Source organism: Mercenaria mercenaria, chromosome 14 (genome assembly GCF_021730395.1).
Source record: "Mercenaria mercenaria strain notata chromosome 14, MADL_Memer_1, whole genome shotgun sequence".
In the NCBI taxonomy this organism is placed as follows: domain Eukaryota; kingdom Metazoa; phylum Mollusca; class Bivalvia; order Venerida; family Veneridae; genus Mercenaria; species Mercenaria mercenaria.
The window spans coordinates 38038805-38063078 of NC_069374.1; the positions used below are offsets into that span (position 1 = coordinate 38038805).

General features: G+C 34.8%; 1 protein-coding gene across 5 annotated transcripts in view; it reads right to left on the bottom strand.

The window, feature by feature from the left end:
* Window positions 1-6150: 6150 nt before the first annotated feature.
* Window positions 6151-24274, bottom strand: part of LOC123527326 (uncharacterized) — a 63857-nt gene continuing 45733 nt past the window's right edge. For 3 of the 5 annotated variants that reach the window (XM_053523288.1, XM_053523285.1, XM_053523286.1), the window contains 2 exons: window positions 19131-19377; window positions 6151-6439 (listed from right to left, as the gene is read on the bottom strand). In XM_053523288.1, coding sequence (XP_053379263.1) covers window positions 6424-6439; window positions 19131-19377 — 263 coding nt within the window. In that variant the 3' untranslated portion in view covers window positions 6151-6423. Of the gene's footprint in view, window positions 6440-17177; window positions 17354-19130; window positions 19378-24274 lie in introns of those variants that run through there. The other 2 variants (XM_053523287.1, XM_053523289.1) reach the window with 2 other exon arrangements.

Genomic DNA, 24274 nt, shown 5'->3' on the forward strand with positions numbered 1-24274 from the left:
TACAGAAACATGAATTACAGAATAATTACTCATGTCTTTTTTTGTGTGTGAGAGAAGACATTTGATAATTGAGACAAAACGTCTTGCGAGACTTAATATGTTACATGATAGATATTATAAAAGGGTACTTGCTGTCTGGCATGACTTTTTGTGATACAAGAAACTCTTATGGTGGCCAGCATCCTGCATGATGTATTTTTGCAAGTTATATATTTACCGTTCAAGCATGACATTTCGTATAAAAACATAGTCTAACTGAAACGGAGCGGTCTAGCATGACTTTATGGTGTGGTAAGAACATTCCAATAGAATCAGAGCATCTTATCACGACTTAGATATATTCCCAAGGAGTAGTGTGGCCTCGCATGATTTTGTTAGTCACCAGACATTCTAAATAAATCTGACCTAAAAGTATCTCACATTATTATAGCGTTTTATCTTTAGGTGTATATAAATAAACAATCAATAGTGTTCTAGTTCTTTGATCTGCAATGTTGTATTTGGCTCGAGTGAATGTTGCCAGGCGTTGATCCCATGGGGGCGCTGACGCCGAGTCTAGTAAAATTCACGAAATGCAAATCAAGGTACTACTTGAATGACCCTTTTCTTATATACATACACATATTCATATTTTTTCTTGTATCTTTAAACTAATGCACCTGTCAATATTTTGCCCGTCCGGGGGGTGGGCGGCGGGCTGACCCAGGGAAATTGGACATTTCAAAAATTTTGTTGTCTAAATCCCCACCCTAGAGACCACCTTTTTTGTCTAATCCCACCCTAGAGCCTGGTTGGTACATCAAATGTTTGTCAAATTCCCGCCTGTCGGGAATGGTCTTCTGTCTAAAGTCCCGTGTATGCCCGCCGCTCCCCCGGGCGGGCAAAATATTGACAGGTGCATAATCATTACTGAAATTCATTATGGGGCAGCGCTATTCAAAGTAAAGTATAAGTTTTCCCTAAAATTTACAAAATTGATCCCTTTTGCTTTGAAATGTCCGCGCAAGAGAACAAAACACACAATAAATCAGACACAGGAACCATTACATGTAATATGTGAGTTTGTTTTCTATTGAAAATGACATATCTAGATTTGTAAAATAGTTGGATCTGAATAAACTACAATATTTGTCTTTGCAACTGTGCATAAACAATGAAATACATTGTAAAAAATAAAACTTGGAATTGTTCTCGCGCCTAGTTTGGAACGTTTGTATAGGAAAAGATATAAATGTAATTTAAAGGCACCATAATACTTTGAGATACATATTTTCCGACTTATTGTGTGAAAAAAAACATTTTAAAGAAGTCAAAGCGTGTTACGTGACTTATTCATTATGTCATGTACTAGTTAGATATTCTAACGTCTAGGTAAATTAGCTACAGGCTGAACACCACTAAATCCGGCTGTTCTTTATTTCATATAAAATCCACTTATTTTATAACGGTTTTTCGACATTTTCTAGCATATCAGATTTTCAGAGACTTATATTCCCAAAAAGACCTATATCGGTACTTTAGAAAAAGAAAAGGAAAAAGGGGTGTTAACTGTTTTTTTTTATAAGAAAACTACAGTTCGTCAAATACAACCCGCTGAATTTATACTCCTTTTCGTTTCTTTCAATTTCTCTTTTCGAAACATTAAATTTTTACGCCGCCATTTTACCTAGCATGCGATAGGAACATGCCGATTTCGAAAGAAAGCTAAGTTATACCTACTGAAACTCGGTAGAGTAAAAGAAAACACGATGCTATTGAGAAAGGGCACGAGGAAAGGGAGAAAGATAAGCACTATTTATATCTGGACTACTTGTGACCAGCGGAGTCTTACACTTTATTTAGTAGTGATCTGCCTACATGATACTCTAAATGAAACATAGCGGTCCGTCATGACTTACGTAACAGACATTTAAGCAAGTATGTTACAGGCTAAGTATTTTGTGTGATCTATCATGAATCATCAGCACAGGCATCCCGTTATATCTAACATACAGAAAAAACATATTTGTTTGATAGTTAAACGTGATTTTGGCTAGTTCGACAGCACATGTAATTTCAGTGGCCTTCAAATATGTTTGCTCGTTAGTAAAAACTTGCATGCGGCTTCATGTGAACTGGCGAAACATAAACAAATCATATATTATATCACGTATGAAAATACTATGATTCTGCTAACATATGGTATAAAAAGAAGTATAAATATATTATCGCTGACATATACTGAGGACAGCACCATCGCCTCATGTGGACTCAAAAGCCAATATTGTCTGAAAACGTCTAAACGAATCAATTCTTACTATCTTAATACATACTTCACTCGAAATTAAGTTCAGAGTAAAACGTTTGAGATATAAACTGATGGCTCAGGTGATTTTAGAAAAAATCTTTTTCTATATTCTTTTAAAGAGAATTTATAAGGACATCCTTTGGAAGCATAGAATACAACGAAGCAGAATAATAGAAAACTCGTTTTGTCTGAGACTATTCATCAGAGGTTACCTTAATGAAAAATGCAACACCTCTCACTCCCCCTAGCACCGGTTCAAGAACATGTAAGGGGAGAGTTTTCATGATCGCGGCACGGCACTTAAAGACTGCTGTTGTATCTATGAGCAAATCCTTCAGAAGCATAGAATTCAGCCAAGCACAATAATAGCATACTCGGTTTGATTGAGTCTAGTAATGAAAGGTAATGAAATGTGCAACACCCCTCACGTCGACTAGCACCGGCATAAGCTGACTTCTATCATAGTATATGTTCTCCTTGATCCAAAAGGACCAGAAAATATTACAACACTAAGTCCAAGTACAGAGATACTTTTTACGGCCGCCACACGGCACTTAAAAAGTTATTAAAATCTAGAAAAAGATCCTATGCAACAAAACACAATAATTGCATACTTAAGTTGACCGAGTCTGTTCTTGAGGGGTAATGAAATGCACAACACACCTCAATCCCCTAGGAACGGCTTAAGCTGGATTCTATATCACAGATATTGAATGGATTCTATTTTTTATTCAAAAGGACAAGAAAATCTAATAACACTGAATCCAAGTATTCGGAGGTGTTTACAGCCGCAACACGGCACTTAATCAAAGCACTGAAAGTGCTGACAGCAAGGGGCTCAGTTCAGATCATGGATGTCAGTTGGACAGCACCTTGTTTTGTCAGTATAATGAATAATATTGGAGTGGAACAAACAAGATAGTAATCACAATGTTGGTGGATAGCAGAGTGGATGGGGAAGAAGCAAACAACTTCATGTATATCATGTTGATTATGCTGTATTACACTGCAAGCAATTGGAAACTGCAGTAGTTGAGAGGCCCTCTATTGTCGCGTGAATCACCAACGTAATCCCTGGATTAGTTTTCTAGTTCCAGAGAAGCATAACATATAACCAAGGGCGATAACTCTAAAATGAAGGCGGAGTTACGGTTCCTTAACACTGCGGTGCCCATTAAGGCCCTCTATCTTTGAATGCAGTTTTAATAAATTCCCTTTTAAACTTTTTCTGTTATACTTCAGACAAGTTATGAACTTTTATACAAATTATAATGGGAGATATTTTGAAAAGTAAACAAGGTGGCGTTATGGTTTTTGGACAGTTTATTTTATAATAAAGTCCCCTTTATTGCGTAAAGTTTCAACAAATCCCTTTGATAATTTGTATTTCTCTGGACAAGCATATTAAAATATAATAAAATGTGGCTCGACAGAGTTATAGTTTTTAGTTAGTGTACTTCCTCTTAATGTCTTCTATCATTGTATGAAATATCAACTAAATCTCTTCATTAGTTTTCGAGTTTTAAAGTTTCAGGGAAGCATTGTACCATATAACAAAGGGACATAATTCTAAAACAAAGACTGGCAGATTTATGGATCATTGACGCTGCACTGTCCCTTAAGGTGCTCTGTCTTTGTATGCAGTTTGAATAAATGCCCTTGCATACGTTTGAGAATACACACACAAAGTATGTGCAGTTTCATGCGAAAAAATGTTCACTGCTATTAAGAAATACCAACGATGGAATGGCTCAGTGAATTGCTGGCCGAGAGTATTTTAAACTGACCGCACTGATACAAATTTCAAACACATTAATTTAAGTGACATTTCATATTTTAATATATGTTCAAACGTAAATAAAAATCCAGTATAGCTCTATATATCTCAAAATACAAACCTATTTAGTATCCCAGAAAATTGTTTCCGAAAGGATTTGTTTCAAAACCGAAACTGCCCGCCCGCTTAGCTCAGTAGGTAGAGCGTTGGTCTACGGATCGTGGGGTCGTGAGTTCGATCCTCGGGCGGGGCGTATGTTCTCCGTGACTATTTGATAAGCGACATTGGGTCTGCAATCATTAGTCCTCCACCTTTGATTCATGTGGGGAAGTTGGCAGTGACTTGCGGAGAACAGGTTTGTACTGGTACAGAATCCAGGAACACTGGTTAGGTTAACTGTCCACCGTTACATGACTGAAATACTGTTGAAAAACGGCGTTAAACCCAAAACAAACAAACAAACAAAATCAAAACCGAAACTTGCACCTAAAAAACAAATGGCCCGTTTTGGCATATTTGTTATATATACTGTATTGATATTGGCTAATTGTATTATCATTTCAAAATAATAACTCTGTTTTGGTATTTATTCTATCTCTAGGGGCAAGATTATATTTTTTTTGTAAATCGGAATCGAAACTGATGCCATTCGATTAATCGATAAGCTGCTTCCACGTGACTAGCATTGCCACATACAGTTCACGCGTGATAGGCATGATTACATTCGTTGAAGGTCGCGTTCGCGTAGGAAGACATTTTTTTTTAACTCTGTAATTACATTTTAACATCGAATTCCTCTTTGGTGATTTCTATTGTAGAAGTAATATTACTTCAAATGTGTTTTCCAGCTGATATCGCAAATTCTTACGGCTGCTTTTTTTTGTTATTGAAGGACTAATTTCTTCATGCACATTTGGCGGTTCAAAACTTAAGGATTTCATCGAATGTCTTCGGATTTAGCCTAACTAAAGCAAGGGGCTCTGAAGAGCCTCTTGCTAAAAACTGTTGTTGTGGTAGTTAATAAAATCACAAGCCTTCGTTCTACAGGGAACAGGTAGATAACTATACAACTTAAACTTTTATGGTTTTGAAAGCCTTTAATTTGATTCACTGGCATATCTAAAATAAATAAGCACACATTCATGTTAAAACATTTTATGAAAGAAATGTGATGAAACTTCATTGTACGTCAAACTAAACATAAACGCTCAGATTGTAAACAAAGCAATGAAATGACAGCAAAATGTAAAGAAAGTGTTAAGTATTAAATAAATGATGTAAAAGTATCACAGTTTCAATATAATGTAGAGCCTGAATAAGATATTTCGTAAACGTCAATATTTATGTAATAGTAATAAGGTTTATGTACCTTTTTTTTAAAAAAGACAAATGGCAATACATCTAAAAATCTGAATACATAAGGATTACGTAAAAACGGGTAGGTATTAAACAGTCATGTAAAAATGTCATGCAGAGCTCGGATAATACGTTATGCTGTGAACGTCAATATCTATTATATTAACAATAAGTACATACCTTTCCTTTCTGACGAAACTTGAACAAAGTATTCAACTATCCATAAATTCAAGCTTATATAAGGCACAAGATTTTCTTTAAAAAATACATTCAATCAAAGACTTGGTGTTTAAATGATCATTATACGAAATACATATATCTACAATAATCTTTAAGTACCATGAAAGAAATAAAGAAGTAGGTTATATAAAGCTTTCTTTTTGGTGTTTTGGATAAACGTTGATAAAGTTAGCAAGAAAATAGTTTAGTATATGTAAATGAAATTGAACTTGAAATTCAAAAACTTTTATGGATAATACTAGACGTAGATACAAGATGTTCATTTGCGTAAGAATAAATATTCGGCGTGGCACGTACAGCATTTGAAAAATAATAAAAATCATGTATTAACACCTGACGAACTGCATGTTTATACACAAATTTTTCTCCAATTAATATATATGCCCGATCCAGTGAAAGAAGTAGTTATTTGTGCAAAGATATAAGATGAATAAATTCATTGATTTCTGACATTGAAATTTTAAATTCAAGCTGATTTTATTTCCGAAACTTTTATCTTTTTTTTTTTTAAAGAAAACAAGATAATTCTGTTTCATGTTTCTGTGTCAATTTTGGATCAGACCACATTTTAAACTGGATATAAACACTACATCTGTTTATACATTTAATCAATTATGATGAGTTTTCCCGTGTGCAGGAGTGTGATTATCTTCTGGATAATAAAGACAGTTGTTGATATAAAGCTTGTCTATGACTAATTCTACGTGTTTTCCTGCTTCACGTGCTTGGTCCATTATTGATTTTAGTGCTTCCCTTCGCTTCTCTACCTCTTTTGGAAACTGAAAATAAATATCTAAATAATATATACATAGCCAAGTTATGATTGAATGTATCCACGTGAAAAAAAATGTAAAAAGCAGAGGGGATTTTTACGAACTAAAGCACCACCACAATATACCAGCAGCCAATTGTATAAACAATGGTTAAAATACTAGTATACCACGGTAAAACTATAACCGCGGTATATATCGTGGTTAGGTAACCACTGATTATTTTCTCTTGTATAAACCAGTTTAACCGCGCGGTAACCTAACCACGTAAAATATCAATTTAACCGCGGTAAATTTTCCAATAATGCACTGCGCGCATAACCGGCCTTCCATATAGTTCCTTGAACAAGGTACTTTTATGATGTCATCAGTATAATGATGTCATCAATACACGTGTGTACAGTACATACTGTGTTACCAATTTCAAGGTTATTAAACAGTGTAAACAACTGCATTAACTAGAGAGAATCTGTGCATTTAATTAAATTATGGATTTTAAAAGTATCTTCGGAGTAATGTGTGTTTATAGTGACAGTAGGACTGTAAAAGGAAATGCTTCTTGAAATGTCTACAAACGTGTTATGCTGAATGTGGATTAGATCTATCAAGTGAGATGTTTGCTTCTTTATTTCATATACTGAATCAATGTGTATGTAATGTATCCCGGCACAACCTAATTTCGAACACCTAAAGGATTTTCCTTTAATACCTGAACGTATGTGTGCAATAAATTTGATTCGTATGCATCATCAATTTAACATTTCTAAGCACTATATCAGTACACAAGTATTGCATTATATGATGACCTACTTTAATTGTTTTCATTAGATAAAATGGCGGATGCTTACCTCATTCCCAGGTAGATTTCCAACCTCTTTTCGAACGCTTTATGGCACATGTTGTAAAAGTATACTTCAGGTAAAAAATTTGCATCCAGTCAATAAAACAAATTGATTAAACACAGAAATAGTCAGTTTTAACAATTAACTAGTGTTTTTTAACTGTTTTAACTTATTTACATTGTCAAACATATTGTATTTTGCTTTATTCAGTGGTACACTTTGGGCAATAGAAGGGGTCTCCCCTTCTAATAACCCTAACTGGACTGCAGCCATTACATTTATCACATTGGCCCCAGTTTACTAGTATTAACTGAGGATACTTATCAAGATCTACAATCTGGAAACTTTCACACATGATACATTTCTCTGATTCTTCTATGTCACTACCATCAGATGATTCATCCTCTTAACATAACAACTTTTTGTTTTCTTTTTGCAGGTAATTTGGAAGTACTTGGGGCTGCTGGTCTCTTTGAGGGAACTTTTGATGATGTTGACTGCATTTCAGCTTTTTTAGATTTAGAATTTGTACCATTTTTGTCACAGTGTTCCTTTATTTTTTCAAGCACATGGTCTTCAGTGATAGCCTTTCCCCCAACCACCTTACTGAGTGTTTTTCTTACTTTGGAGACTTGAACATTTTTAAGTATTTCACCACCTCTCTTCTCTAGGAAACTTTCAGCTGACTTGCTAAGATCTTGTGCAGATATTAGTGTAGCCTGAGAATCAATTACTGGAAATGTAGTAGCAGGGGCAACTGAAGAGTCCTCAACAACATTTGGGTTAAAAGGATAAATACCACACCTTTTAAATGATGACTGTATATTATTGGCAGTAAGTGTCTTGGCATATACCTTACATGCAAGACGGCACACATCATACCTTGTGATGACTTTTCCCCCTGATTCACGCAAGTAATGGTGACAAGTCGCATTCCAGGCCATTTCAAAGGGGCCATAGCACCCTTCATCTAAAGGCTGTAAGAGGTGACTGCAATGTGGTGGTAAAACAAACAATATTATACCATTTTCCTTTGCCCATTCAATTAACCCAATTGACACATGACTTTTATGTCCATCATAAAGAATAAGGACATTGCTGTTATTCTGGATAGGTAAGTATTTAATGATATGGGATTTCAAGTAACTTGAAAAAATTTCTGTGTTTGACCAACCACTTGAAGAAATTGTACCATCAGCACCTGGTGAAGCACCATCTAATAGCTGTGGAAGCATCCTAGCTCCTGGGAACACAAAATAAGGTGGGATAACTTACCCAACACCATTACAACATCCAATTAATGTTACAGTTTGAGACTTCCCAGATGTAATGGCCTGTGTTTTATTAACAACACCAGAGATGACTTTAGGTGGTTTATGCTCTGTGTGTAATCCCTTCTCATCGATGTTGAAGATCAAGTGAGGCTTCTGTAAGGTCATACTTTTGCAAAATATTCCCTAACTCTGAAAAGTAATTATCAATAGCACTTCTAGTGGCACTTTTGGCCCTACATGTTTCAAGACTTCTTGGTTTTTTAACGTTTAATTCTGGCCACCTATTTAGGAAACTATAAAGCCACCTGTCAGTAAGTGCATGGCCTTTGTCTCTTAAACCCAGGAAAACTGCGTAGTCTGTGGCCAAATTTATTGTTTCACTGCGGCTATATCCATATCCTACCTCTGCCATTGTAGTTAAATGACCAGCCAATAAAGATTCTTGTTCCATGGTAAACAGAGGGGATTTTCCAGACTTAACAACGTCAACATTTACTTTACCATTCACTCTGTCAATGAGTGTTGTAACTGGAATACCATATTTTCTAGCAGCCCCTCTTATGGATAAACCTGTTTCTTTGACAGCTATGTAGGCACTTGACAAAGACTGGGTATCATATGACCTGTAAGACCCCCTCTGGTCAACTTTTATCTGAAGATATAAAGGGACATTTGAAAAAGAAAATTGAAACTTTTATCATCAGTTCATAACATACATTGTATGCACTAACTTGTAACGTAGTTTTTTACTGGTAGTATACATTTTAACACTATTCCGTATACCTGGGAATAAGGTAAACTTAACTCGATAGCAGACGCCAGCTGTCAAAAGTTTGAGTGCTCTTAAAATATATTTTTGGAACTTTTGAAGTTTATTACTGATTGGTATTAGCAAAATGGCTGAAAATAGGTAAGGACATTATATTTTGACATGTAACTTACCTTTCTTACTTCCATTATCTACGTTTGAATTTGCGTGACATTTCGCCGGGTGTTTACAAACAAAAAATCACGTGACCTGTCAAAATGGCCGATTGTGTTGCGTCATTTCCTGTTTACATGCATGTGTTCGGATATATGTTGTGTTCGAATTTAGGTTGTGTGGGGATACTGTAGAGCTAGTGCGCAATGGTGCTATACCGTTGTTAAATTCATGTCTTTGTGGTCGCAGTTCGCCTGGAAATTGATACTGTGTCGATGTTTTCTACTAACAAATGCGGCCTCAATGCGGATAAACGGACGAAAATATTTTAACATGGGTCTCGTCAATACAACCGATTAGTGAATTACAGACGGGAGCCCTATAACGGCATAAAATCCACTCATGATTCGTCGTCGGATAAAATCTGTTGCCGTAGTGTCAGAGCTTGGTTCCGTTGCGTCCGTCGTTCCAAAGTCGGTCCAAGAAGTCCAACAAGTCTGTCTATGTTGTCAGCTGAACACCTGAATACCTTTTGCGTAATTTTTCATCCGAAAAGTCCGTCAAATTTTGTCTGTAAATACGTCGAATTGTACGGGGGCTATGTTTGAGTGGTTACTTTGTGGTTACCAAGCCCCCGTAGGTGGGTTAAAATTAACCGTGGTTATTATTGTGGTTACCACGAATGACGTTATTTATACCACAGGAGTCTGAAATTCTATCAATAAGACCATTGAAGTCTATCTTTACAAAAAATACCCCCTATATATATAAAATAAACACCAGGAATGTGACGTCAGCGAATGGCTTCGGCGACAGCTGAAAATCTCGGAAAACCTCAGAAAATGTCTGATTACTCTTGTAAAGTGTATCAGATTTGAATGATGTCGAGTGTGGTAGGTGTTTTTTTAGTGTTATTTCTTCACTACGCTCGCTAAATTGCGATCACCCAGTGTTCTTTGCGTATTTTCAGGGGATCCTGGGTTTTTGACGTTTCATTCCTGGTGTTTATTTTATATATATAGGGGGTATTTTTTGTAAAGATAGACTTCTATGGTCTTATTGATAGAATTTCAGACTCCTGTGTTTATACACACACTGTATTTTATTCATATATTCGGTAACACTAACTGTTAAGACGGGTCTTACATATTCTCTAATATTGTTCTTAGAATTATTTAAACCAGAAACAAATTCCGGTAACACTGGTTAACATTCACTTCGAGGAATTCGTAACACAATACATTTGGAAAAGGGATAATTCGATCGTTTTAATTCAGTCTATCAAGAAATTTTTATTTGGTGATTCAGTTCGTATAAATTCTTTCTATTATATAGTAAATAATTTTTAATGCGAACGTGTATCATAGGGGAAGGTCAACAGCTCTGAATTTAATCATTTAGTACCTTAATGCAAACTGTCTCTATATATTCAATGTATTCTCGAAATCCAGTTAATTTTAAGAGAGAGAAAATATAGCTTATCTGGTCCCAATCTGTTAAAGGGATTTAAACCTCACTACTGATTTGTGAGACATGAAAACAGAGATTTGAGTATGTATGCAAATGTTGAACCAGTACGAACGTGTAGTACAATTCGGGCATATATATAAAGCAGCATCGAAACTAAGCTTATTTGGTTGGCATGTGCGTATTCATTTCTTTGCCTTGGTTGAACAGAGATCCTGAGTTGCAGCACTAATACAGTTTGCAAATTATTGTCTTTCACTACCATTGTGTCAATTTAGGACTGAATCCCGGCTTCGTTTAAAATAAATGATAATGCATCATTTGTAGACACAGGATCGAAGCTATGTTTTTCTGATTAAAGCTTTTATCATCACTAAATTTATTGATAATAAAAGCTATGAACAACAATCCCTATGGATATTTATTAAATATAATTAAATATATTTCTGATTATATTTAGCTTTAAAACACCAGGATCTGATTAGAATGAAGCCACTGCCGCATTAATAAGCTATAGGTTCCATCAACAAAATACGCATGTTAATTATTAATTTAACGTACAAATGTTCTGCGCTCCACAAGTTTATTGGCGTATTAAGGTAGTTCTGCACGTTTGATAAACCGGAAGTGGTGGCGTAACGTCATTTACCCGGATAACGTAGAATAAAGCCTGGATTCTGCGTACGGAAATGAAAATTATTGTATGAAACAACAGCAACCTGTGAATTAGTTTATTACAATGGCACTGTTACTGTCTTTCTTAAGTTAGAATATGATATTAAAACATCTGACACGTTAAAAATCAAAATAATGTATTTAAATTAGCATGGAAATTGCAGTTCACTTTAATCATGGTCAGATATCTAAAAAATAAGCACACCGACATATAAATTTTATTTCACCACATTATAGGCCATATATTTATTTACAACGCTGGGAATTGTAGAAAAATTTCTATTCGTGAAAATGTTATGGAAGTTATGGTTTTTCTTATTGACTTCCATTATGAAAAATTGCGTGAGGACCAAAGTTTTCAAATAAGTCTAGCAAAAAATCAAACACGCGACCCTATCTTTTATATTTGCTGAATTTTCTAGGTATATTCTGAAGTTTTGAAATATCAGTGTTTAAACAAATTCTACATTGTAGAAAACATTTCGATCCAAACGTGCATAACTACCTTAAGAATAAATTTTGTGGCACTTGTTCTAAAATCAGAATTACTCCCAATCTAGATGATTTCGCTTACTCTTTGTTTAAAATGCAAGAATATAAGCATTGTACAGCAAAAAAAGTCAACACTTTATAACATACAAAGTTAGCAGGTCGTTATAATGAGAAAAACATGTAGATAATGATAGAAATATAGAAGGAAAATAAAACTACCAAGTTATGGGTTAAATGGATTGAATGTTATCAAGTTCAGGAATATGGAACAACAGTTTCACTATCTATATATTGTACAGGAGATGACATGGAAAGCTCTAGATGCAAGTTAAACTACTCACCAGTTAATACTTCTACAATTTACCTTCTTACAGCTCGGGCCTGACTTACAAGATGCATTTTAGCCATGGTACGCAAACTATTTACACATTTGGTTTAAACCATTACCCTGCTAAATTTCTTAAATGGACTGGTCTTTCATTCAATTCGGCCAGAACCACTTATGATTCAAAGGGGTGTCCACTTAAAATTTACTGACTGAATAGTGAATAATTGCAGACCATGATCAGCTTGCACGGATGTGCAGGCTGATCTTTGTCTGCACTGGCCGCAAAGGCAGAATCACTTGCTGCCAGCAGGCTTAAGGTTAATACCGCTCAAATACTAGTGTTTGATGAATTATCCCTCGTTAAAAAATTAAAAATAATAGCGTCTTTTCACTAGTTTAGAAGTGTTTTAATACGATTTGTCATTTAAAATATATATAAACATAAACTCATTTTGAACAAATTGATCAAAAATACATTATTATTATGTTATGGTGTAACATGCAGTCACTTTTGTTCAGGACATGTTATGTACAAAAATACAATTTTGAATCCAATCGCTGCCAGTTTTCGATAGGCCGTAAGATCACAGCTGTATTAAATAGCACACAATGATCAAACAGTAAAGTAAAAAAAACAAAAACAAAAAACAAAGAAACCCCCAAAAAACAGAAAAATGTTACCTTGACAAGACTGTTATGTACCACTAGAAAACAAAATATCTTTGAAACAGGCATTTATTCAAGTTACAAATATATCTCAGAAAACAGCTTAAATGCTTAGTTTACATTGCTTGATAAATGTACAGTAAACAGTCTTATCACATGTTTGACGTCGCGGGAGTGTAATAAAGCCATTAAATAATCAAAGCGCTCAAAGCGCTGATGGTGGCTGCTAATCAATGTGTAAAATATTACAAATAAAGTGACATTTGAGGAATTCTTGATATAAACCAGAAGAACTTTTTTTTTTTTTTTTTGGGGGGGGGGGGGGGGGTGCAAAATATTCAGCTTTGGTTTCAAAATTAATCCTTTTTTCATTGCCAGTCATTGTTTATATACTACATACACACTGATTCTGTCTTTAACGAATAGTTTTGATCCTTTTTGATTATTTGTGACGAAAACAACAACTTATTTTACTGTAAATAAATAATATATGCTTTTTCTACAAACCATTCAGCTTTTAAGATTTCTTTCTAAAGCTTTTGGACAGTGCCTGTCATTAATTATATACACACTGATTTAGTCCTTATGGGATAACTTTGGTTTTCATGAGATTTTTGTGGAAGAAAACAGTATAGAACATGCATCAAAAATGCACCTCAGAATTTCAGTTCTGCAGCCAGTGTATTTAAGAGGCGCATTAATTATCACTCCATCTGTTATACCGGTACTCAAAAGTCCGCTAGACATAAAAGCAGGCTTCGCAAAAATGTTGGACATTTCAGTCAGACAAACTTACAACTTTAGTCAGATCGAGAAAAAAGTCGAAAAATAAATTATGTTACTGGCGAAAAAAAAACTGTTTTAATTTTTATACATATTTGTATCAATCCAGATATTTCGAGCCGCACCATGAGAAATCCAACATAGTGCGTTTGCGATCAGCATGGGTCCAGACCAGCCTGTGCATCCGTGCAGTCTGGTCAGGATCCATGCTGTTCGCTTTCAAAGCCTATTGCAACTAGAGAAACCGTTAGCGAATAGCGCATGGATCCTGACCAGACTGTGCGGATACGCAGGTCCATGCTGGTCACAAATGCACTATGTTAGTTTTACTCTTGGTGCGACTGAAGTGAGCCGAATCTGTCTTAAAACAATTCAATTTTTAAGTTGGTCAAATCTGTTATCCGATGGCTTGCTACAGTCTGACATATTGCCGTTTCAAAAAGGCGAGTATGCGCCCGTTGATAATTCGTGTCTTGTTAGACGGAATTGTACCGAATACATGTGTTTCTATGCATTAATATAGTATCTTATGTTGTACATTTGCTGAAGGAAGATTATCCGTGAGGGAATATTATTTAGAAAACATACATGTCTTTGATTCTCATGGCAGGTCACATTGCAAACACTATTGAATGAATTTTAACTGAATATTCTTTTGTTTTGTTCACTCTCGTATTGCAAAGCATGTTTAATTATATTTTGTTCTTAATATAACGATGAAGATGAAATGTACATGTTTAAGTTATATCAATAAATTACTGTCCTGTTCTGTTCTGTTCATAAAGCATCTTACTAAATTAGTGCGCTAATTAGTGTTAATTGGCAATAGCAACGCCTGAGGAAATCTGTATCACTGCTGATTATCCATACTGAAGAATTGGGCAAAAATCGATTCTATTATCTTTCCTTGTTTATCGAGATCAACGCTATACCTTGTTGTCTCCCTTAGACTGTCTAGCTAAATATCGATCACTATCGGATATTTTTTAGCGAGTGTTGCAAATCGTTATGGTTCGGCTATCTCCGCTTATCGTATCACGGGAGGTGCCGATCATAAAAAACAAGGATTATAGATTAGAGATCTACTGTTAAAACGTAGTGGGAAGGGTGATTTATTTTACACCAATTTTAAGGACCGGTAAAACAACAACGACAAATATAGTCATCTTTATATTTATCAGGTTACATACAGAGTAACAACTTGGTGTAATCTGTTTTTCAATAATATAAAATACAGAACGGAAAAAAAAGACACTTTATATTTTACATTAAAGAAACTGAGACATAAAAACAAATATAAATACACAAAATCGTGTATGTTAGGTGAGCATAACATACATGTACATGAAACTACTATTATCTTAAAAAGACGAAAGCAGGAAAAAAAATATTTTCTAAAAGTGATTTCAAACTTGACAGTTTCATTTTCAGTTATTATTAATAGATGTGAAATACGTTTTTTATTACATTCACTGGAAATGAAAATTTAAGTAATTAATCAATTAATTGTATTTAACTCGTCAAAAAAAATGCTATGAAATGAACACTTGAAAAACATATTGTCACACACTAAAGAAAAATGAACAGAGAAACAAACTAACAAGCATACTTGACAATGCAAAAGGTATCTTTTTATGACACTAGATCCTGTTTAATTGGAAGTGTGACCTATTTGCCCCCGAGCCAGTCATTTTGTAGTAAAGTATGTGCGAATTATGACTTCTCAAGGTTTCTCAAAGGGACTAACTGACTGGTTTAATAAATGTCAGATTTTTACAATAAAAAGTGGAAAACCTAAGAACAAAACAAGCTCATCATAGAAAAAGGAAAGATTTAGGATAATGTGACAATAATGTAGTGGCAAGGTTATTCATAAGAATTATCACGAATATTTTTACTATATGAACAAGGGATTACAGATTTTTCATATCTTTTAGCGCCAGCTATGCCTGCTCAAGATTAGCTGTGCGTACATTCAGTTCAATTCAATTTCGATTTGTTGCATAAATACAACGCCTACAGCAAGTGAAAGCATTATATAAAATGGATTTTCTATAAATAGCCTAATTAACATGTGGTCATATTTTTGAGTGTTTGAAACGACAACGAGACAATACTGTCTAAAATTCGGTAAAAGTCTTAGATCAATAGGGTTGCATTAATATAATATCTTATAATTTGATAGCTATGATTGACGAACATTTAAGTTTATTCTGACATACTTGAAAATTGTTACAACTTTCTGGAAAAGCTATGGTAGGTACAAACTGGTATTGTCTATGGACCGGAAATGTTCGGAAACTTTTCCATTGAAATTCCGTTTCTATTTTTAGCCGTGGATTATCTGTAGATGTATATAATCTGTAGATTATTGCTATTAGAAGTCATCGTTCTTTATCAAGTACAGTCTTATATTTCGGGAGTTATACATGTGACAATGCGGTTAGGAAGCATGTTTGAATTGTCAGTCTGGATTCCCGGCTAGGTTTCTACCTTTTCTACGTTATAAGCTACGTGCAATAGCTAATCAATATCATCGCTCAGTTCAGGTGACATGAGGTCAACGTTTATTCACGTGATCATAAATTTGCATATTTGTATTCATACACGTGGTTGTTTTAATTAAAATGTTGACTTCAGTTTTTACTGATTTTAGTTGCCGAATTTACATTAAAAATGGTATTAAGGCATATATTGTAGCATTGCATATTCTGCACGTTGTGTAGATAATTGTTTCCCTGGAAAGCCTGGGACTATTTTTGGTTGTGTTGTTAGGATGGTCTTAAGAACTGACAAGGTTCCTCAAACAGAGTATTCTTTTTAACACTGGTGGCAGCAGCCACCAGAGCCTCGCATTTTATTATTTTATTCAACTCGTTTAATAAATTCAATATGAAAAGACACTCATGTAATATCCTCTATATATCTTACTCAAGGTAATATCAAGGTAATAACAGGCATGGAAGAAATGACCACTACGATATAACAGTAAGTACGGTATAAAATTCTGTATAGAAGTGAAGAGGTAAACGCTGGACTCCTGCCACGCAGGTCGAAGGTTCGAATCGCGGCGAGCGAGTACTAGTCAGATGTTCAGGAAGCAGTTACCGAACGTAGTAAGCATAACTCATAACAACTTTATCGAGTGAAATATAGATAAGTACTGAACATGCATCTATCAAACATTCAAAGACATTAATATATCAATGTAAGCAACTGCATATGTAAAAGGCAAAACAATATTGTTCACATATATATGGACAGAAATACTATATTTCTACAGAATTGTCTTCACAACGTATAGTAAGATTCCATGCAATGATAATCCATGATCCAATAAATTCTCGTTGGTTTACACTGACAGTCGCTATAATTTAATATATGCCTGTCTGCATATTTCCCTCAATACTGCCAATTTCTAATATATTTGACACGTCCGAGCATTTGAATTTTGTTTCCTTTTAGTCGTTTTTTCTAAAACAAGATACATATTAATAAACAATACTTGCACAACACACAGGGAAAAAAATGAAAACTAGTTAACATGGTTATCACTTAAACTTCCAACAGGACAATATATACCACATCAAAATTCAAACAAGCATATGATGGCGAGCATACTAGTTATATCACTAGCGTAGGAGAAATTTCATAGTTGATGAGAAGGGGATGGCGACAGCCACCCATATTCTCATTAAAGAAATGACAACAAATACAAAAGACAAAAAAAAAGATATCATATCAATCCTTAACTACGACATTACAGTGCTCTCTCATATAGACTTTTCCCCGTTAGTTGCTGTTACTTCTTTGCAAAAAATCAGAAGATTTTTCCAAAAGTTGTGCGAGTGGGTGGCAAAGGATATGCTGCTCCCCACTCACTCTGAAAGTTCGGTCGAGGGTGGGGTGGTGTTGGAGGCGGCAAATCCCCTCCAACCCTTGCTGTTAAACCTTTGTTATATGTCTTAATTTATGAACAAATGATATTTCTATAAAATGTAATTGATTATTTTGAAATGATGTGCAACATTTTATGTAAAACACTCGGATCATGGAAAAGATATAAATTTTGTTATTACATCTTTACTGCAAATGTACATACCATAACTTATGACAGTAATCAGAGACATGTACAGTATAAAATTATTTACCAGCTACGCAAATATGCCCTTTTTTAAAGAGATTTTACAACGTATTGTCGCGTTAAGGTCGTTTGATATAAAATTAAAATGGTTCTACAAATTGAAAGTAGATTTTTTAAACCCTAGTTTTCCAAGTTTTCCAAGTTTTTGTTACTTACATCTCTGTATGCATATTGCATCAACATCACATTCTAATAATAACAATACAAAGTCTCGTGAACTTTAGAGGACAACTCTTATTCAAGAACGTGACAGAAGGAATCGACGTTTAAATTTAGGACTTTATATTCGTATATATCGTGCAATGAATTATTACTTTTACTCAATATTTATTAATACATATCAATACATTATCATACCAAATTCAAAGCGTCTTTGTATCCGAAGGAAATTCAGCCGATAAAAAAAGAAAAAGTTGTCGTGTGCCTGATTTTACGTCACTCTATTTTGAACATTTTTATCAATCGGTCCATTCTCACATTGAGCTTCTAATGGGAACTCACAATTTTGATGACATTTCCGTGCAAACAAAAAGTTTGACAATGCAGAATTTAATTTAAGATAAATATTGGTCCATTTGCTTTCTCACAATACGCCAAGATTCAGTTGCAGTTCTTGCATTGCTACTATTTCAAGTCAATATTTGAATTATTTTAAGTCAAAACCTATCTATTGTTAAAATTAATTTAAAGGACGAGAGCAGCGCTGACTGTTTAACAATTGATCTCAAAGATCCCCGTCAGTATTTTGGCTACCCGTATAACGGCTACCGGGTATTATTTTAAGTTTTCCGAATAGGTGACGTTATGCCGTCACTTACAAGATTTCGGTAAACAGATATGACGTGCCTTATTTGGTTACAAGTACTCCTAAGCCTATATGTTGGAATAACTGTTAGTCCAACCAGTTTGTATGTTTTTGTTTGGATGTTTGTATAAATGTGATACATACAAAAATGATTAAATCTAACCGTTGACACTCGAGCTTTGCCCATGTGCAAATATAAGCTTTCTCGTACTTATAAACACTATTGTCACGACATTGCCGTTTATGTATATAACATTGAAGAGTGGTAACATAAAACATAAAACATAAAACATGAGTATTACCCGACATGCTCGCTGGATGGAGCAGCTGTCACTGTGGAACTTTGTTTCTGTATGTCTGTATTATCCTCTCTAAGGTTGCTGTTTGTGTTTTGGTTTTTTTCTGTCTCCTGGTGTTCCAATCTTATTTCGTTTTCATGGACTTCATGTGATATGGTCCCATTTTTACTCCAGCTAACGTCATTGTACGATTTATTTGAAAAGGCTTTATTGGCATTCTTATCTTCCTTGGTATGCTTTCCATGTGTAACTGTAATATGAAACAATACACTCTAAATGTTTGTTTCCTTGCAAATAATAATCTTTTATATCAAAACCAGAGGTAACTTTCAGCGGAGTAGAACTTTATACATTCAATAATTATACAGTTTTGGAAGAGATTCTCCGTCTACAAAATATAGATTGATAAATTTTGTTTTCCTTATAATCTTCTTTTCAAAACCTAAGAGGTAACTTTCAGCGCATTAGTACTAAATACATTCAACAGTTTTACAGCTTTAGAAAAGATTCACTCAAATCTCCGTCTACAAAATATAAATTAATTTTGTTTTTCCTTTCCTTCACTGAAGAGACCATTATGGTATATTTAGTTTATAGAAAATGTTTCAACTGTAACTTACACAGCATTTAGCTCTCTAAATCAAAACGACTTACTTTGGCTCAAGCAACATTTGAGCAAGAACTGGTGAGTATATTTTAGTAAAAAAGAACTTTGCAACGTCTCCTAGCACAAGATTAGATTTGTTGATAATTTCATGTTCAAATAATGAACAAATTACCATTGTCATTTACTATATATGAAATCTGGAAAGTAGATCCCTCGGAAGCACCGAGAACAAGGCAACAGTGAAAATTGCAGACTCGGTTTGATTGAGTCCGTTCATGAGCAGTAATGGAAAATGCAACACTGCCCACGCCCCCTAGCACCGGCTTAAGCAGAATTCAATCTTCAAAACTAAATGAGTTGAAATCAATGATCCCGAAAGACCAGAAAATATAACAACACTGAGATGAAGTCGGGGCGACTTTTTACGGCCGCCACACAGCACTTAACACCCGCTGTTGTGACCCAAGTTTGTAAAGAAAGGGTCCATGAATTAAACCTTATATATCTTACTTGTCTCGAAAAAAAAAACAAAAAAAAAAAACAAACAATCTAACTCATTACACTAACTTAGAATCCTATTGGAAATACAAATGTACCTATGTACGTACGTAACGCAATTTGGTTGTTCTAGAAATAGTATTTATTTCCGAAATTGAAAGTGGTTATAAATACACAAACTGAATCTTCATATCCGCATTGTAAAAAGCTATAATTTTGACAATATGCACTAAAAGATGTATGTCACGGAACTATGACTGATATAAAGTGAAATGTTTAAGACACAGACCGGTGCAATAATTATACCAGCAAAATTATAAAAACCATTACAATTATATTGTATCACTGAAAGAGTAGCACGCCTGTTGCATCTAATAAAGCACAACTAAAACTAGATCAGATAGGAGTATTCATAACTGGCTGTTGCTGCGGGTAGATTACAAAACATAAAACGTTTAACCAATATTGATACGGTGACAACGCCAAACAGTTAGAAACACAACTACTCCAACGATTACATTATTTCTGCAGAAGCGCAACAGACTTGAGCTGATTTATCCACAGCACACTCTTTAGGTAGCAGGGTACACTTAGATTCAAAAATTTTGGGCACGGACAGTCTTACATTTAGCGAGTCGCAATTTTGCACTTCCCTTATGAGCAGAATCAGGGCGGCCATTTTATAAATTGCGTGCATGTTTTGTGCTTTTAATTAATAGCAGGATCAGGATTCTCATACAAAAATAAAGAAAGTTATCAAAACGAAAGTTTTACACCATACATTAAAAAATAGCATGCCAAAATCATCAATTTTGCACCTTTTGAACAGCCTGCAATGATCCAGCTGCAAGAACAATGCCCAATTTTATTGAATTTCTCAATTTAATAGTCCTTACTGAACTTCAGGATATAAACGGAATGGGGGCCCATCCAGCTCGTTTTTTTATTATAAAATAGCGGAAATGGTACTGAGTACCAATCAGGAAGCACAGAATCCTTCCGTGATTTGAATTTTTCCGCGAAAAGGTGTCTCATTGATTCATACAAAGCTAGCAGCAGTTAGTTTTACAACTGACATCAGAATTGTACATGTACCGGCTGTAAAAAACTTCTAAAGAATTAACAATCATTATCTCTCACCGTAATTTACAGACATCCAAAATCACGAAGTTTTAATTATTACAAACATTGACGGCGGCCAAAATTCGAAGTGTACCCTGCTACCTCTATAATAGCTTACAGGGGAATGTTTCTCTGAATACAATCGTACTTACTCTTCATATCATTCTCTGTGTGTTAAGCAGTAAATATAACGTAATTAGGTCATTTAGTTTACAAGTAATAGTTATTGTCCGTAAGTATTGACCTGGCACTCATTAATCTTCGCCAATATTAGTATCCTGAAAGTATCTATATTACTTAAGTAACATATAAAGTTAATCGATGACACGGTGGCGCAGAGGTAATGTGTCTGACTTCCACGCACGTTACCTCGGGTTCGAAATCACTTGCTGAATAGATCTCTTTTTTTTCAATTTAATGTACTGTAATGTTATCGTTTACATTATTTTATGTATTGTAACTGTTTTCTCTTGTATTTTTTTTTCTGGAACGCTGCTGACAGGTAATTTGTCTTATCTATGTCTAAGATACTTTTAAAACAATTTAATTCCACTTTTTTAAAACGGGTAAATATAATTACTCTTAATAAATGAACCATAAATATCATGATACGTTTGATCAAATGAGTGGTAGGTCTGCATAGAAAATTTGGGGAAAAAAAGGTATGGTCAGACGTAGGACTCGAACCCACAATCCTGATATTGTGATATTGACAGGTAAACGCTTTGTCCGTACAACTACCTGCACATGTGACAGTTCCATCAATTAAGAACAATATATGTAATATTTAGTTATATCGTTATTCATGTTCGGACACCGAAAATTAATTTACGGAAATATACGGAATATTCATGAGTGCCAGGTCAATACTTACGGACAATACTGTTCGACGAATAGGTCTGCATTGTGTTTATAGACCTGTGAGGGATTTGTGAACCGGGCGAGCGTAGCGAGCGTGGTTTTCAAATCACCTCACAGGTCTATAAACACTATGCAGGCCTATTCCGAGAATAATAACTGATTTACCTACATGCTTCTTTGTTTTACATAATCCAGATTGGTTACGGATTTGAAGAACGTTTGTAACGTGTATGTATGATTACAAACAAATAGTTAGAAGAAGGAACAAGACAATAATTATGTGCTACAATTTATCAGATACTATTGACATAACAAAAGGCCCAACTTGCTACGCACCTGTAAATATATTTGTCAGCAACTAGGACAGGACATTTCGTTTTGCATTAAGGTGATGTCACTTTTTGAATTTCCGGCGAAAAACAAAAAAACAAAGAATATTCAGTTCTTTCCAAAAACCGTTATATTATGATTCAACCAAATAGTTTCCTTTGTCTACCAGAAAGGAACAATTCTTATATCTTAATATTGAGATTTTTTACCTTTATAACAGACAATAAACTAAAACAATAGACATTCATATGTGACGTTGGTGAGCTCAACAAAGCAATTTCAAGCACAAATATTAATGTGGAATGTAAAGTAAGTTACACACTACAATATCCGTCCAAGATACTTTCAAAAACAATGCATTTGCAGAATAGAGAGATAAAAATAAATTTGACAGCTCGTGAAAACTAATGACAAATTTTGACAGGTATATGATGACTCGTGACCTAATTAAAATTTTTCTGTTATTTCTCACTTCCAGTTTGATTTTCATAAAATGGGTATTCTTTATTGTAGCTTACAACTCATACATTAAAACAATAAAAGAATATATTGTTACCTCACTGTCGTTTTGTCTATCCATCTCTTGTAAGAATTCCTATTGTTTCAGTCATTTGTCAGTAATCAGAGCAACTCACAGTGTTGCAATCATACAAAACACATCCCTTATTTTCACATAGATATTGAGGATTTATCTAATGAGCACATGTATTGGAAACACAATTTCAATACCGACTGTGTATTGTAATAATGCTAAGCTATCTCAGCCGTGACGTGTCCTTAAAAATCCGTGCACATTTGGGAAATATTCGGAAGATTTATAGTTTCTTTCTGAGATCATCAATGTGTGTCTAGTCAATTAGTCAGAATTTGACGCGAATGGTATTTTATAAGTTTTTTTCAAGATGGGCATATAAAATTCGCACTGTCCGTCCGTTCGTGCGTGCGTCCATGCTCGTGTGCGTCCGGTAAATTCTTGTCCGGGATGTATGTCTTTCATCCATAAAGGGATTTTGAAATAACTTGGCATAATTTTTTGTAAAAATGAGACGTCGTGTCATGAGCAAGACCCAGACTTCTAGCTCCAAGGTCAATGTCACACTTAGAGGTCAAAAGTTAATATGGTCTGTTTCGTGTCCGGTCCATAACTCTGCCATCCATGAAGGGATTTTGAAACAAATTGGCATAAATGTTCAATATAATGATATGAGGTGTCGAAGTCACACTTAGAAGTCAAAAGTTAACAGGGTATGTTTCGTGTCCGGTTCATAGCTCTTCCATTCATTAAGGGATTTTGAAATTACTTGGCATTAATGTTTACAAAACTGAGACGTTGTGTCATGAGCAAGACCCAGACCCCTAGCTTCAAGGTCACAATTATAAGTCAAAGGTTAACATGGTTTGTTTCTTGTCCGGTCCATAACTCTGCCATTCATGAAGGGATTTTGAAGTTACTTGGCATAAATGTTCCATATAATGAGATGAGTGTTATGTGCGGGACCGAGACCCCTAGCTCCAAGGTCAAGGTAACACTTAGAAGTCAAAGGTGTTTCTTGTCTGGTCCATAACTCTGCCAAATATCAAGGGATTTGAAAATAATTGACACAAATGTTAAACATACTGAGGAGATGTTTCACGTTTATGACTGAGGCCTCTTAGGGCAAGGTCAATGTCACAAGATAATATGTGATTTTTTGCGCATACAACTGTGCCATTTTGAGGCCTACTTCGG